General features: G+C 43.5%; 1 protein-coding gene across 1 annotated transcript in view; it reads right to left on the bottom strand.

Moving 5' to 3' along the window:
- USP34 (ubiquitin specific peptidase 34) overlaps positions 1–11,991 on the bottom strand; it is a gene marked incomplete at its 5' end in the record, with an annotated part of 242,243 nt that extends 230,252 nt beyond the window's left edge. The window contains one exon of the mRNA XM_079720517.1: positions 11,949–11,991. Within this exon, the coding sequence (XP_079576643.1) occupies positions 11,949–11,991 (43 nt within the window). The remainder of the gene's footprint in view (positions 1–11,948) is intronic.
- Between the last annotated feature and the right edge of the window lie 1,300 nt (positions 11,992–13,291).

The raw sequence follows: 13,291 nt of genomic DNA, 5'->3' as shown, positions 1-13,291 counted from the left end.
TTTATGAAGGGGGGTGCTGAGCAAGACATCACAAAAGGATTGACAGTACTTGAAATGTCCCCAAAATTTGAGAAAACAGGAAAAACTACCACATCCAGCCTACCCTCATCTTCCATTAACCACCTCCAGTGATCTTAAGATTTTTCAGATATTTTAGCAGATACATATTGATCCTAGTATGTGTAGGCACTGCGAAACTCAGTTAATGTAAGCTAGTCACAATCACAGAGCTTGTAACCCTGTATAATAAAAAGACATTAAAGGGAATTCCCTGGTGGTCCAGCGGTTAGGACTCTGCATGTTCACTGCTGAGGGCGAGGATTCAATCCCTGATCAGGGAGCTAAGATCCCGCAAGACACGCGGTGCAGCCAAAAAAAATAAAAATAAAAACTAAAAAGACATTAAACAAGTAAATAAAAATAAATACGTAATTCTAAACTCTGGTAAGTGGCGACTTCCCTGGTGGCGCAGTGGTTAAGACTCCACACTCCCAATGTAGGGGGCCCGGGTTCGAACCCTGGTCAGGGAACTAGATCCCACATGCATGCCACAACTGAGTTCGCATGCCACAACTAAGGAGCCAGCACAACCAAATAAATAAAATAAATAAATAAATAAATAATAAAAATAGTTTAAACTGTTGTAAGTGCTATGAAGGATAAGAACTTGAACTACTTTAGACTGGATGTTCAATAAAGGCCTCTCTGAAAAACTAAAAGCATAGAAAGGTGATTAAGTTCCAGGGAAAAATAAAGGCTCAATGGCAGTAAAGAACATCACTGAAAGAAAACAAAGCAAGCAAGGGGATGAGGTTAGCAGTGCCTACCTATGTCATTCAGAGTCGCACAAATCGTGGTAAGCTAGTCCACTCCCCTCATTCCCAGTAACTATTCCAACCAGTTAAAGGCCCAGTTCATCTTCCACTTTCCTTGAAACCTTGCCTAATCCACTTTAGCCAGAATTAATCTCTCTATAGTCCCTTTGTTTTTCATGAGTTTCCCAACTCCCAAAGTCAAGTTCCTCTTTAAAAAAACAAAAACAAGGGCTTCCCTGGTGGCGCAGTGGTTGAGAGTCCGCCTGCCGATGCAGGGGACACGGGTTCGTGCCCCGGTCTGGGAAGATCCCACATGCCGCAGAGCGGCTGGGCCCATGAGCCATGGCCACTGAGCCTGTGGTCCGGAGCCTGTGGTCCGCAGGGGGAGAGGCCACAACAGTGAGAGGCCCGCCTACCGCAAAAAAAAAAAAAAAAAAAAAAAAAAAAACAGCATGGTTAGAGAAAAGTACACTGAGTAGGAATAAGAACTAAATTCTAGTCCAAGCTCTGCTAATTAACTAGCTGTGTAACCTTGGCCAAATCATTCTATTTCTCATGATTTTTATGAAGTGCCATGAAGATATGTGGAACTGCACAGTATTCAAATAGCTTCAGAAGCTGATTGTCAATGTGTTGTATATAATTCAACACAGTACTCCAACTGCATAAGCACTGCACTACTACCTATAATACCTGAAAACAGTTTCATATTGTGCTGGCTTTTACAGCACCAACATTGTTAACGGTTTTCAAGCTTATTTATAAAGCAGCTACACCCTTTGCTCCCCCCCAAAGAAATCTTACATGGAACCCCAATTTACAAAACAGATCAAAATGAGCTTTTCATCCTGAAACAGATTCCAAAGTCACCCTCACTCCCCTGAAATAGGGACAATGCCACTCCAAGGAATAGTTTAAAAACTGAGGCTCATTACTATAAATCTTGAAGAAGAAAGAATTAAGGACAAGATTCTGTGGCTTGCCATCAGTGGTGTCCCTCAAAGTTGACCCAAAAAAACCCTCATTTCTTTCACAAGGATAGCCTCAGATTCTATCAAGTGCCTTCATGTAATCAAAATATGTCATATCTATAGTGATAGTTCCATGTCTTACCATATTTACTTCTATATCAAAATAAAATGAGATTGGTTTAACATAAGTTACTACTGCCACATCAATTTTTTACTATCCTTTCACTCTTTAGTAAGTGCTTGATTATTTAATAGTGGCAAGTTTCTCTTATAGCTTCCAAAATAATACCTGCCAATTTCTGCTTTTCTAGAGATTTAATAAGCTAAAGGTTCATAATCACACACAAACAAAGCTCTATCCCCTTCGCTGAAAAGAATCTGCCATTCCTGAAGATTTTTAACTCTTAACACTACTAATAAAGCTCTCATTATTCCTTACCAATCTACAGGTTAGAGTCTCTATTAATGTATGATTTATCCTGAAGGTTTGCGGATTCCTCTTAGAAGGGAAAACGGAAAAATTATTATAATAAAACAACATTCTGCTGATCACCACCCTCTAATATACCCACCCAAGCAGCGGGTCCACTATCCCCTTATTTATCTTACTTTGAACACAACTTCAAAAGCTCTATTGTCTGGGGCTTCCCTGGTGGCGCAGTGGTTGAGAATCTGCCTGCTAATGCAGGGGACACAGGTTCGAGCCCTGGGCTGGGAGGATCCCACATACCGCGGAGCAACTAGGCCCATGAGCCACAACTACTGAGCCTGCGCGTCTGGAGCCTGTGCTCCGCAACGAGAGGCCGCGATAGTGAGAGGCCCGCGCACTGCGATGAAGAGTGGCCCCCGCTTGCCACAGCTAGAGAAAGCCCTCGCACAGAAACGAAGACCCAACACAGCAAAAATAAATAAATTAATAAACTCCTACCCCCAACATCTTCAAAAAAAAAAAAAAAGCTCTATTGTCTTAAGCATTTTCATGTCTCAATTTATTCTGAGTTAGTGCTCTTACTACTGCTCTTATACTTCTACATTCATCACTAGTTACTGAGCCTTTCTCAATAATCAGAATAAAGTTCATGAGTCTGGCAGCAAAGTTGCCCAGAATAAAAAGTCCTTTCCAAATTTGTCTTATGGTGGTTTAGACCCAATACATTGCTAAAACAGCCCCACAGACCTCATGAGAGTCAAAATAAACACTTTAAGATTATGAAGGCTTTACACTCATGCTCTAATGTTGGAAGGATAATTTTTAAAAAGTTTTATCATATTGCCAGATTTCCTTCCAGATATGCTGCATGAACTACTCAGCAATGTGATTTCAGAGGCTATATTCAAGGTGATAATCAGACAATTACAAAGTCATATAACAACCCAAATGCCCATCATTAGAGGACTGATTAAGTTACAGTATGACCAAGTAATGGAATACTACACTAAAGCCATTAAAAATGATAATGTAAGTTCATATTAACATGGAAAGGTAGCTACATCTTATTAATAAAAATAATATAAGGACTTCCCTGGTGGTGCAGTGGTTAAGAATCCGCCTGCCAATGCAGGTGACACAGGTTCGAGCCCTGGTCCGGGAAGATCCCACATGACATGAAGCAACTAATAAGCCCATGCACCCCAACTACTAAGGGTGCACTCCAGAGCGAGCCACAACTACTGAAGCCTGCACACCTAGAGCCCGTGCTCCACAACAAGAGAAGCCGCCACAATGAGAAGCCCGCGCACTGCAACGAAGAGTGGCCCCTGCTCGCCACAACTAGAGAAAACCCGCGGGCAGCAGCAAAGACCCAACTCAGCCAAAAATAAATAAATAAATAAATTTATTTATTTTAAAAAATAATAATAATAATATAGAGTAACATGTAATCACTTTATTTACACCAAACAGTGTATCTGAGGAGAGAGAAAAGAATGACTTAAGAGATGTTTACCAAAACATGAACGATTTCTTTGGTAAACAGTTTCGGTTATCCTAATTTTCTTTATTATTTTCTGCACTATTTGATTTTTTTCTAAAAAAGCAGGTATCCTTTTTAGAATGAAAAACAACAAAGCTACTTTTATTCTCTTCAAAAAGACTAAACACACTGGTAGAGAGATGAGTAAGCAACAATAGAGGTTCTTAAGTTTTTTCCTACCACCAAACACCACAGATGACACCTGCCCAACATGTTCCAAGAAAGTAAGCCAGATTATAATGAAGCACTCACAGCTAAAGATTACACCTAATTTCTAATACAGGAGAGCTCATCATGGGGCAATACTTGAATCAAAACTCTTCTGGTTGCACATTAACTCAAATGGTATGTACAGGGGAAACAGCTAAATAGGAGCACTAGCTTCAGTATCAGAAAGCCACCCGGGGGCTGGGCTTCCCTGGTGGCGCAGTGGTTGAGAGTCCGCCTGCCGATGCAGGGGGCATGGGTTCGTGCCCTGGTCAGGGAGGATCCCACATGCCGCGGAGCAGCTAGGCCCGTGAGCCATGGCCGCTGAGCCTGCGTGTCCAGAGCCTGTGCTCCAAAACGGGAGAGGCCACAACAGTGAGAGGCCCGCGAAGAAAGCCACCAGGGGAACTTCCCTGGTGGCACAGTGGATAAGACTCCGCACTCCCAATGTAGGGGGTCCGGGTGTGATCCCTGGTCAGGGAACTAGATCCCACATGCATGCCACAACTAAAGGAGCCCTGGAGCCACAACTAAGGAGCCTGCCACAACTAAGACCTAGTGCAGCCAAATAAATAGAAAAGAAAGCCAAGAGGGTATTAACTTCTGTCTCTTTATAGAGCTTCAATATCAACTATGTCCAAAAATTTGCCCCAATTCTCTTCTGCAAATAGTCTCCTCCACTTGCTCCGTGTTTCTGCTCCTTCACATCAGCTTGCCAAAGCACTCACTCTAGTTCAGCTACTCAGAGTTACCTGGCTCTTTATTTTTATCTATTTACTTTTTATCATCATAATCTGTCTACATTCTTTTTACCTTGTTCCTATAATCATCTGCTTTTGTCTGTGGGGAGATTTTTTTTTAATTTATTTATTTTATTTATTTAGTTTTGGCTGTGTTGGGTCTTCGTTGCTGTGCGAGGGCTTTCTCTAGTTGCGCCCAGCGGGGGCTACTCTTCCTTGAGGTGTGCAGGGTTCTCACTGCGGTGGCTTCTCTTGTTGAGGAGCAAGGGCTCTAGGCGCGCGGGCTTCAGTAGTTGTGGCACGCGGGCTCTAGAGCACAGGCTCAGTAGTTGCGGCACACAGGCTTAGTTGCCCCACAGCATCTGGGATCTTCCCAGACCAGGGCTTGAACCCGTGTACCCTGCATTGACAGGCGGATCCTTAACCACTGTGCCACCAGGGAAGCCTTACCTGGCTCTTTAGTTCAAACATTCTGACAGGAAAAAATCTGATTGATGGACAAGAGTCCCACCAATCCACCAGGTCAGAAGTCTATTTGGAATCCAGTCAGCGATAGTTAGGGAGAAAGGCCTTTCAGGGGATGTAAACTAAAAGGTCCCTAGAAGAGGTTATAGCCAGGGCAGGAAGAGAAACCTGTCTCTTCAGTAGTAAAAAAAAAAAAAAAAAAAAAAAAAAAAAAAAAGTGCAAGAGAATGGGCTTCCCTGGTGGCGCAGTGGTTAAGAATCCACCTGCCAATGCAGGGGACATGGGTTTGAGCCCTGATCCAGGAAGATCTCACATGCCATGGAGCAACTAAGCCCGTGTGCCACAACTACTGAACCTGTGCTCTAGAGCCCGCGAGCCATAACTACTAAGCCCACATGCCACAACTACTGCAGCCGGCATGCTCCGCAACAGAAGCCACCACAATGAGAAGCCAGCACACCTCAACGAAGAGTAGCCCCTGCTCACTGCAACTAGAGAAAGTCCATGCACAGCAACGAAGACCCAACGCAGCCAAAAATAAATAAATTAAATAAATAAAAATTTTTTAAAAAGGTGCAAGAGGAGACAATGTGTATCCTACATCAGTTCTCAATTAACTGAGTAACCTACATTTGGAGACTTTTTAATTTCTATGGAATTTGAGAGAAAAATAACATTAACAGGTATTAATAACATTAAAAGGTTAAAAGTCCAATTATTTTCCTGGTATATAAAATCTTAAATAAAAGTAATTTAGTGGGCTTCCCTGGTGGCACAGTGCTTAAGAACCCACCCACCAATGCAGGTGACACGGGTTCAAGCCCTGGTCTGGGAAGATCCCACATGCCATGGAGCAACTAAGCCCGTGCACCACAGCTACTGAGCCTGTGCTCTAGAGCCCACAAGGCACAACTACTGAGCCCATGTGCCACAACTACTGAAGCCCGCAGGCCTAGAGCCTGTGCTCCACAACAAGAGAAGCCACCGCAATGAGAAGCCCGCACAACACAATGAAGACCTAATACAGCCATAAATAAATAAATAAATAAATAAATAAATAAATAAATAAATAAATAAATAAATAAAAATGTAATTTAGTGAAATTTCATCCCACAGACTCAAATCTCACCACCTATATAGAAAAATTTTTGCCTTTTTGCATTATCTATTAATTTAGAACATATTGGACTTCCCTGGTGGTGCAGTGTTTAAGAATCCACCTGCCAATGCAGGGGAAACGGGTTCGAGCCCTGATCCGGGAAGATCCCACATGCCACAGAGCAACTAAGCCAATGCGCCACAACTACTTAAGCCTGCGCTCTAGAGCCTGTGAGCCGCAACTAATGAGCCCACATGTCACAACTACTGAAGCCCAGGCGCCTAGAGCCCGTGCTCCGCAACAAGAGAAGCCACCGCAATGAGAAGCCTGCACAGCACAACAAAGAGCCACCCCCTGCTCGCCGCAACTAGAGAAAGCCCACGTGCAGCAACGAAGACCCAACACAGCCATAAATAAATAAATAAATTTATTTTTTTTTTAAATTAGAACACAGTTGGTTAGGGTGGATACTTTTTATAAGTACATACCTACTGATTTATGAATAAGCAATATATGTAATATAATCTGCACCTTCAGCATAATTCATCCACAAACTCTCATATCTAAATCACTACTGACAATAGGCCCAAGAACACTGAGCCTAGGCACTCATATTCTTCCACAAAAACTTTTCATTAACTATTCACTAGGCACCTACTCTCTACAAGGCACTATATTAGTACTGGGAAAAGAAGAAACAAAATATGACCCCTGACTTTAAGGAATTCAGCATCCAGAAAGAGAGGCTGTTGTCTATTAAAAAAAAGGGGGGGGGGGCGGGGGGATGGTCTGTAACTTAAGTACTTTTTTTAAAATTAATTAATTTATTTATGTATTTATGTTTGGCTGCCTTGGGTCTTCGTTGCTGTGCGCAGGCTTTATTTAGTTGCAGTGCGCGGGCTTCTCATTGCGGTGGCTTCTCTTGTTGCAGAGCGCAGGCTCTAGGTGCACAGGCTTCAATAATTGTGGCTCGCGGGCTCTAGAGAGCAGGCTCAGTAGTTGTGGCACATGGGCTTAGTTGCTCCGCAGCATGTGGGATATTCCCAGACCAGGGCTCAAACCTGTGTCCCCTGCATTAGCAGGCGGACTCTTAACCACTGCGTCACCAGGGAAGCCCCATTATTAAACATATAAGAAACATTAACACGTTTCATGAATATAGTGCTAAACCTAGCTATCAATAGCTATCACTGACAATGCTAACAGTCTGCTATTAAAAATCTACTACACACTGTAGTGCTTCATGGTTTAAAAGTTACTTTACAAATATATGAGTTGAAATTGTATTATGATCTTTGAAAAATAGTAACTGTTTTAAGAGTATATATTCTTAGCAAGATTAATTTACCAAATTAAAAATTTTGGTAATTTGGTACTTTGTATTGTAGTAAAATCAAATTTCCAATTTTAAGAATCAGTTCAAATTTCAGAATTAAATGTCTATCAAAAAATGTTATGTTACTAATGATTATTATATCTATATACTTATATTTTTAAAAACCCCAGAAACGTGTAGTTTACTAAAGAGCTCATTGCTAACAACATTAAGATATATTAAGACATTCCCATTCAGCTACATTTACCACCACTTTTATTATTTTTTTTTTTCTTTTAGAAGAAGGAAGAATTTACTACTTGCAGCAAGTAAGGTGAACACCAGGGATCTTTCCCAAAGCAATGTCTCTACCACCACTTTTAAATTCTTTCTTGAATTACCACAGAATTATGCCCAAATTTGTGAAAACACATAAAAATTTAGTAATTTTTTACTTTGCCATTCAGTGTACTCATAATGTCTTCCATTTGAATAGATCATCATAAAGTTTATACAGCACAGCATAATGGTTAAAGAGCATGGGCTTCTAGAAGACGTGAGATTAAGTCCCGTGCAAATCCTGACTCCACCAAATAAAGTCATGTGACTCTAAGCAACTTATGTAAACTCTAAGCCTTGGTTCTCTTATCTAAAAAGGGTGATAAAGTACCTACCTCAAAGAATGGAAAAAGTGCCCAACACAAATGGCTCAATAAAGTATACTTTAAAAATAAAAATGCAAATTCTGATGAAGTATCTTGAGTTCTAGCTTAGATGTGACTACTAACTAAGCAAGTGATAGGTGATTTTTAGCAAACCACTTAACCTTTCTGAGGTTCAGTGTTTTCACATTTAAAATTGAGATACTAGGGAATTTCCTGGTGGCCCAGTGGTTAGGACCCTGCGCTTTCACTGTGGTGGGCCCAGGTTCTATTCCTGGTGGGGGAACTAAGATCCCACAAGCTGCACAGGAAGGCCAAAAAAAAAAGAGAGAGATACTAATACTTGCTCCTGACTATCACAAAGGATAGTTAGGAACGACAAATGAATTGTCCATTTAAAACATTTCATAAAGGGTTAATTCACTAACACACACAGTAAAATCCACAACATACAAATGGTTTAAAAGATGGATGTACATTTAAAGCCATTTTCACTCTGCTCTCGAGAAATTTACCCCACCAAGGCAAACAGTGACCTCAATTTACTAGTTGAGCTAGCAACGCTGATGGCCCAAAGCATAATTTCAGGCCTCCAGCTTCTCAACATCCAGAAATGCTTTTAGATTTAGTAAACTAGCTCACAAAGGTAGCTATAAAAGTAGCAAATACACAAAGTCAACAGAACAAGCAAAGGAATATAAACTTAATTATTTCCTAAACTGAATGCAACCCCACAAACTGATAGGCACAAAGTTCACTCAATACATTCCACATTTTAAAACATCTTCCTTATTAAAAACAAAGCATTGAAAAAAATATGAAAACCCAAATGTTAGTACTGTTGAAACTGGTTATTCTAACATTAAAGCCAAATGCTATTTTCAAATGTAATTTCAAGTTTTAAGATACCTGTCAAGACCACTAAAAAGGGTATAAGGAGGTCCTTATTACCGAGTCCTTAGCCTGGTTCCATGGACACACTTCAATGGGCCCTTAACCTACAGGCAAAACTGTACTGTGTCTGAATACCTGTATATGTTTCTATGCTGAGAGCTTCAGATTCTCAGCAAGACTAGAGGTATAACTGCTAATATTAATATTCTCATCAAAAACTGATGACAAAGGAAGCTATTCACTATCTTCTGTCATCAATTTTTAGTTTAACTACATTACATTCTGCCAGATTTTAAAATAAACGTTTCATAGGAAGTCCTTAACCTTATCAAAACTCTGAGCATATCAGATATAAAGCTATACTATCCATATCATGTCTACCTTTTCATTTAAAACACGAAATTTTTAGATTATACACTTACTGGTGTGTCAAGGAAGACTTCTTTAGGTTTGATCAGTGTTTGTAAATTTGACAAGAAATAAGTTTTTGGTATTTTAATTCTATCCAACACACCACCTAAAGATATACTAATTTTATTTCTTCTCTTGGTTAAATTGTTATGGGGAGTAATATTGAAAGATGGATTCTGAGCACATTATTTTGGGACTTTAACTCTGAATTTCTAATCAAGGACGAATTGATGCTCATCTTTGCACAACCTATGGGGAAAAAAGGACAGACTTAATATATAATTATTGTGAGATGACAAGAAAGATTTATAAACTACTTTAATTCAACAAGTTTTATCAAGTTCCAGCCATTATGCTCCAACCCAGTCATGGATAAGTGTTACCATAATGAGATATAGTAATACCCTCTGCTCTCAGGGAACTTGAGCATCTTATGTTTGAGATACAGGAACTACACAAAGGGAAAATGAAAACAACTGTAAAAGAACTGGGGGCGGGGGCAGTGGAGAAGCAACTAGTCATAGCTTGGTATAACCTACAAATAAAATTACTGAAGTAATTTCTTTTTAAGGAAGCTTCATTGTCAGATTAGAGTTTAAAGGGCAAATTTTTAAACTGAGCTTTATAGGAAATATTAAGAAACAAAGTATTTTTCGAGACCACTGGCTTATACACAAACAGAAAATCCTTCTTATCTGTTCATTAAAACAGGTTGCTTAAAGGTTGTGCATGGCCAGATTTTGTGAACCTGGTTCAATTAACCATATTTAATTAAAGGTAACAAAAGCTAAATTTCTAACTCCATAAATCGATTGCATTTTTGAGTGCTTCTAGACGAAGTTATAGGGGTTTCCCAAATAACCTTCAATAGAACCCTTCATTATGTCTCTTTTCAAAAGGTAATAAGGATTATCAAACTTTAGTTTCTTTAGATACTATGTTTAAAATTAATTGTCATAGTTAGGTTTAAAATAATTTTTAAACACCAACAAAACTATTAAAAGCAGTTTTCTCCTAATATATAAGATAGCAAAGCTATTCATTTTCCAGTTTCAGAAAAGCCAAGCCATAATCACACAACTGACATTTGAGACATTTAAAATAGAGTTCACTGAAATAAGTGCTAAGGAATTAAGTTTATCATTTCATAAACCACCTACACCAAAAATAAAAGTACCTCAAAATAAATACAAATAACCTTAAAATTCTAGGAAACTTTGGAATGACACAAATACTGTATAGTTTGAATTTGTGCAAAAGCCTGCTTCCACCTGTCAGGAAGTAAATACAGAGTTGAAAGTAAACTAGAACCCTTCCACTTTTATTATTGCCTTTGGTCATTAAAGTAAAATTCAAACACAAACAAGACTACACACTTTATAATCAATTGTTTTTAAGAATCGTATTAGAAAATAGACAATTTGGAAGTCTTTCGAAATACCACACACAAAACACAAATCCAAAACCCACAAAAGGTGTTCGTAAGTGAGCATTTTCTCAACAATCAACTTTTTGTAAATTAATCTTTTATGTAATTCACCTCGTCCAACTAGGCCTTTGGGCCCAGAAATAGTTTGCAATAGGTCTTGTTTCTTTAAGCTAAAATACCGTCTTACAAGGGTCTGGAGTAAAATAAATGAAAGGAATCTAACTAGAAAAGAGCAGTGCACGCTCTGTAATAAAAGCATACGGAGTAAGGCCTTTCATTCCAGGAGACAGGCCACGACTATCCCGGGATGGTACCTGTAGTACAGTGCTCTCCTTAAGAGAACAGAATTTACCATTAAAACGACGAATGGTACACTAACAAGAAACATCATTAACTAATTTTTTAATAGGTATAAAGGCTCCAGTCATCACTATCAGCTCATTTTCAGCTATTTAAGGTCAGAAAGGTTTAATACAACCCACACACCCCCAAGAGACGGGAAAACCACCAACCACCTAGCAGGGAGTTTAATGAAAATTAGCAGGTAAGAGGCCTAGGCAGCGCGCTGAAAATCAAAGAGGGCGGCCGGAGGGTCGAAGGGTTCGGACTACAGAGGAGAGCCTCGTCCTCGGACCCCACCTCCCCTCACCTTCCCGGCAGGGCGAAGGAGGCGAAGGCTCATTAGTGCCTACGTTAATTGACACCTGTAATGAGGAAACTTTCCGAGAGCGGAGACCGCTCAGGCCCGGCCTGCCGGCCCCCTCTCGGGCGCCCAGGTAACCGGGCCGGACTGGGCCCGAGGCGCCGCGGCGGCCGCGCCACCGCGCACCTTCCCGGGGCGCTAGGCCCGCAAGCCGCCCGGCTCGGCCGTCGCCTCCCGCAGGCCACGGCAGCTCGGGGAGGCCGGAGAGCGGCGCGGGGACCCCAAACTGTGCACCCCGACAGGCCGCCGCCGCGGCTACTTACTTTCATTTAACACCTCCACCAGGTCTGCGCAGTTCTCGCACATCGTTCGGCCGCCGCCCCCCCCCTCCCCCGCTTCGGATCGCACTGACTGATCCCAACCGGCGGGGGGGAGGGGAGAGAGGCGGAGGAGGGGGCCGGCCGGCCGGCGGGGCGGGGAGGCGACGAGGGCGGGCGGCGGCGGGGACGGGGCGGGGAGCAGGAGAATGGGGGAGGGGGCCGGCGGTCCCCGGAGCGGGCGGGGGAGAGGAGGGGGGCGAGGGGAGGTGCGCAGGCCGGAGGGGCGCTGAGGCGCCGGCGGCGGGGAAGGGGGGGAAGGACGGGGGGAGGGGAGAGGGAGGGAGGGGGCGGGTGGGGAGAGAAGCAGCAGAGTCACTTCACCGACCAGACGCCGCGGCCACCGCCGACGCCGCCGCCATTTTAATAGAGCGTTCGGGCTGCGCTCGGCTCTTTCCGTCCGGGCGAAGGAGCCGACGAGAAGCGCCTCGCGCTCTCATTCCTCCGCCTCCTCCCTCTTTTCGCTTCCCGCCCTCCCACCTCCCCCGCCGCACACACGCCGCACGCCCCACACCCCGCCGCGGCCAGCTCGCCGCCCTCCCTTTCCTCTTCCGTCGAGCCTCCCCGCCCTCGGTCCACCCCCTCCGCGCGCTCGCCCACCCCGCCCAGCCCGGATCTCTGTCAGCGGCCGGAAGGGAAGCGTGAAGCCAGCGCGGCCGCGGGGGGAGGCCGGGTGACTCGAAGAAGATGGCGGAGCAGAGAGCTGGTCGCGGTTGCGCGGCGTCGCCCACCGCGGCTATTCCGCGAGCCCGGAGGACCAGCGAGCGCCGGGTCGCGAGCGCCGCCCTTTCCCCCGCCCCTGCGCTTCGCCATTTTAACCCCGGGTCCCCGAGGGGGACTTGGTACTAATTTGTCCCGTCCCCCTACCCCGCGCTCAGGCCTTTGGGGTGCGGGAGGCTAGAGTTCAGGGGAGCTGGCTGGTGCGACGCCGCAGCCCAGGTGGGGGCTCGCGGCGCTCTCCCCGCGGGGTTTTTTGAGAATGGAACAGCCTGGGGCCGGCTTAACCTGCAGGCGTATTTTCCTCCGGCCTCTAGTGTGTATGGCTCATCCGTCCTCAAGCAGTAAGACACCTTGACGTGACTAGAAATGGCGGAGTGAAAAGTGTTCGCACCGCCTCTCCTCCTTTTTACGCAAGACGGCCCCCTTCGAAGTGCCCTAAGAGTTTTCACCTGAAATAGCGTAATATGCTTCCCCGCGAAGAGCAAATTATACGGGAATTTAGACGGGGAGCGGAGAATGAAGAACAGGTGGAGGAAAGGACACTCAGCTGAAGTTTATGTTGTGCTAAC

The sequence above is a fragment of the Hyperoodon ampullatus genome, assembly GCF_949752795.1.
Source record: "Hyperoodon ampullatus genome assembly, chromosome: 15".
NCBI lineage: Eukaryota > Metazoa > Chordata > Mammalia > Artiodactyla > Ziphiidae > Hyperoodon > Hyperoodon ampullatus.
Note: the sequence above shows the minus strand (reverse complement) of the source record. Positions and strands in the feature narration are given on the sequence as shown.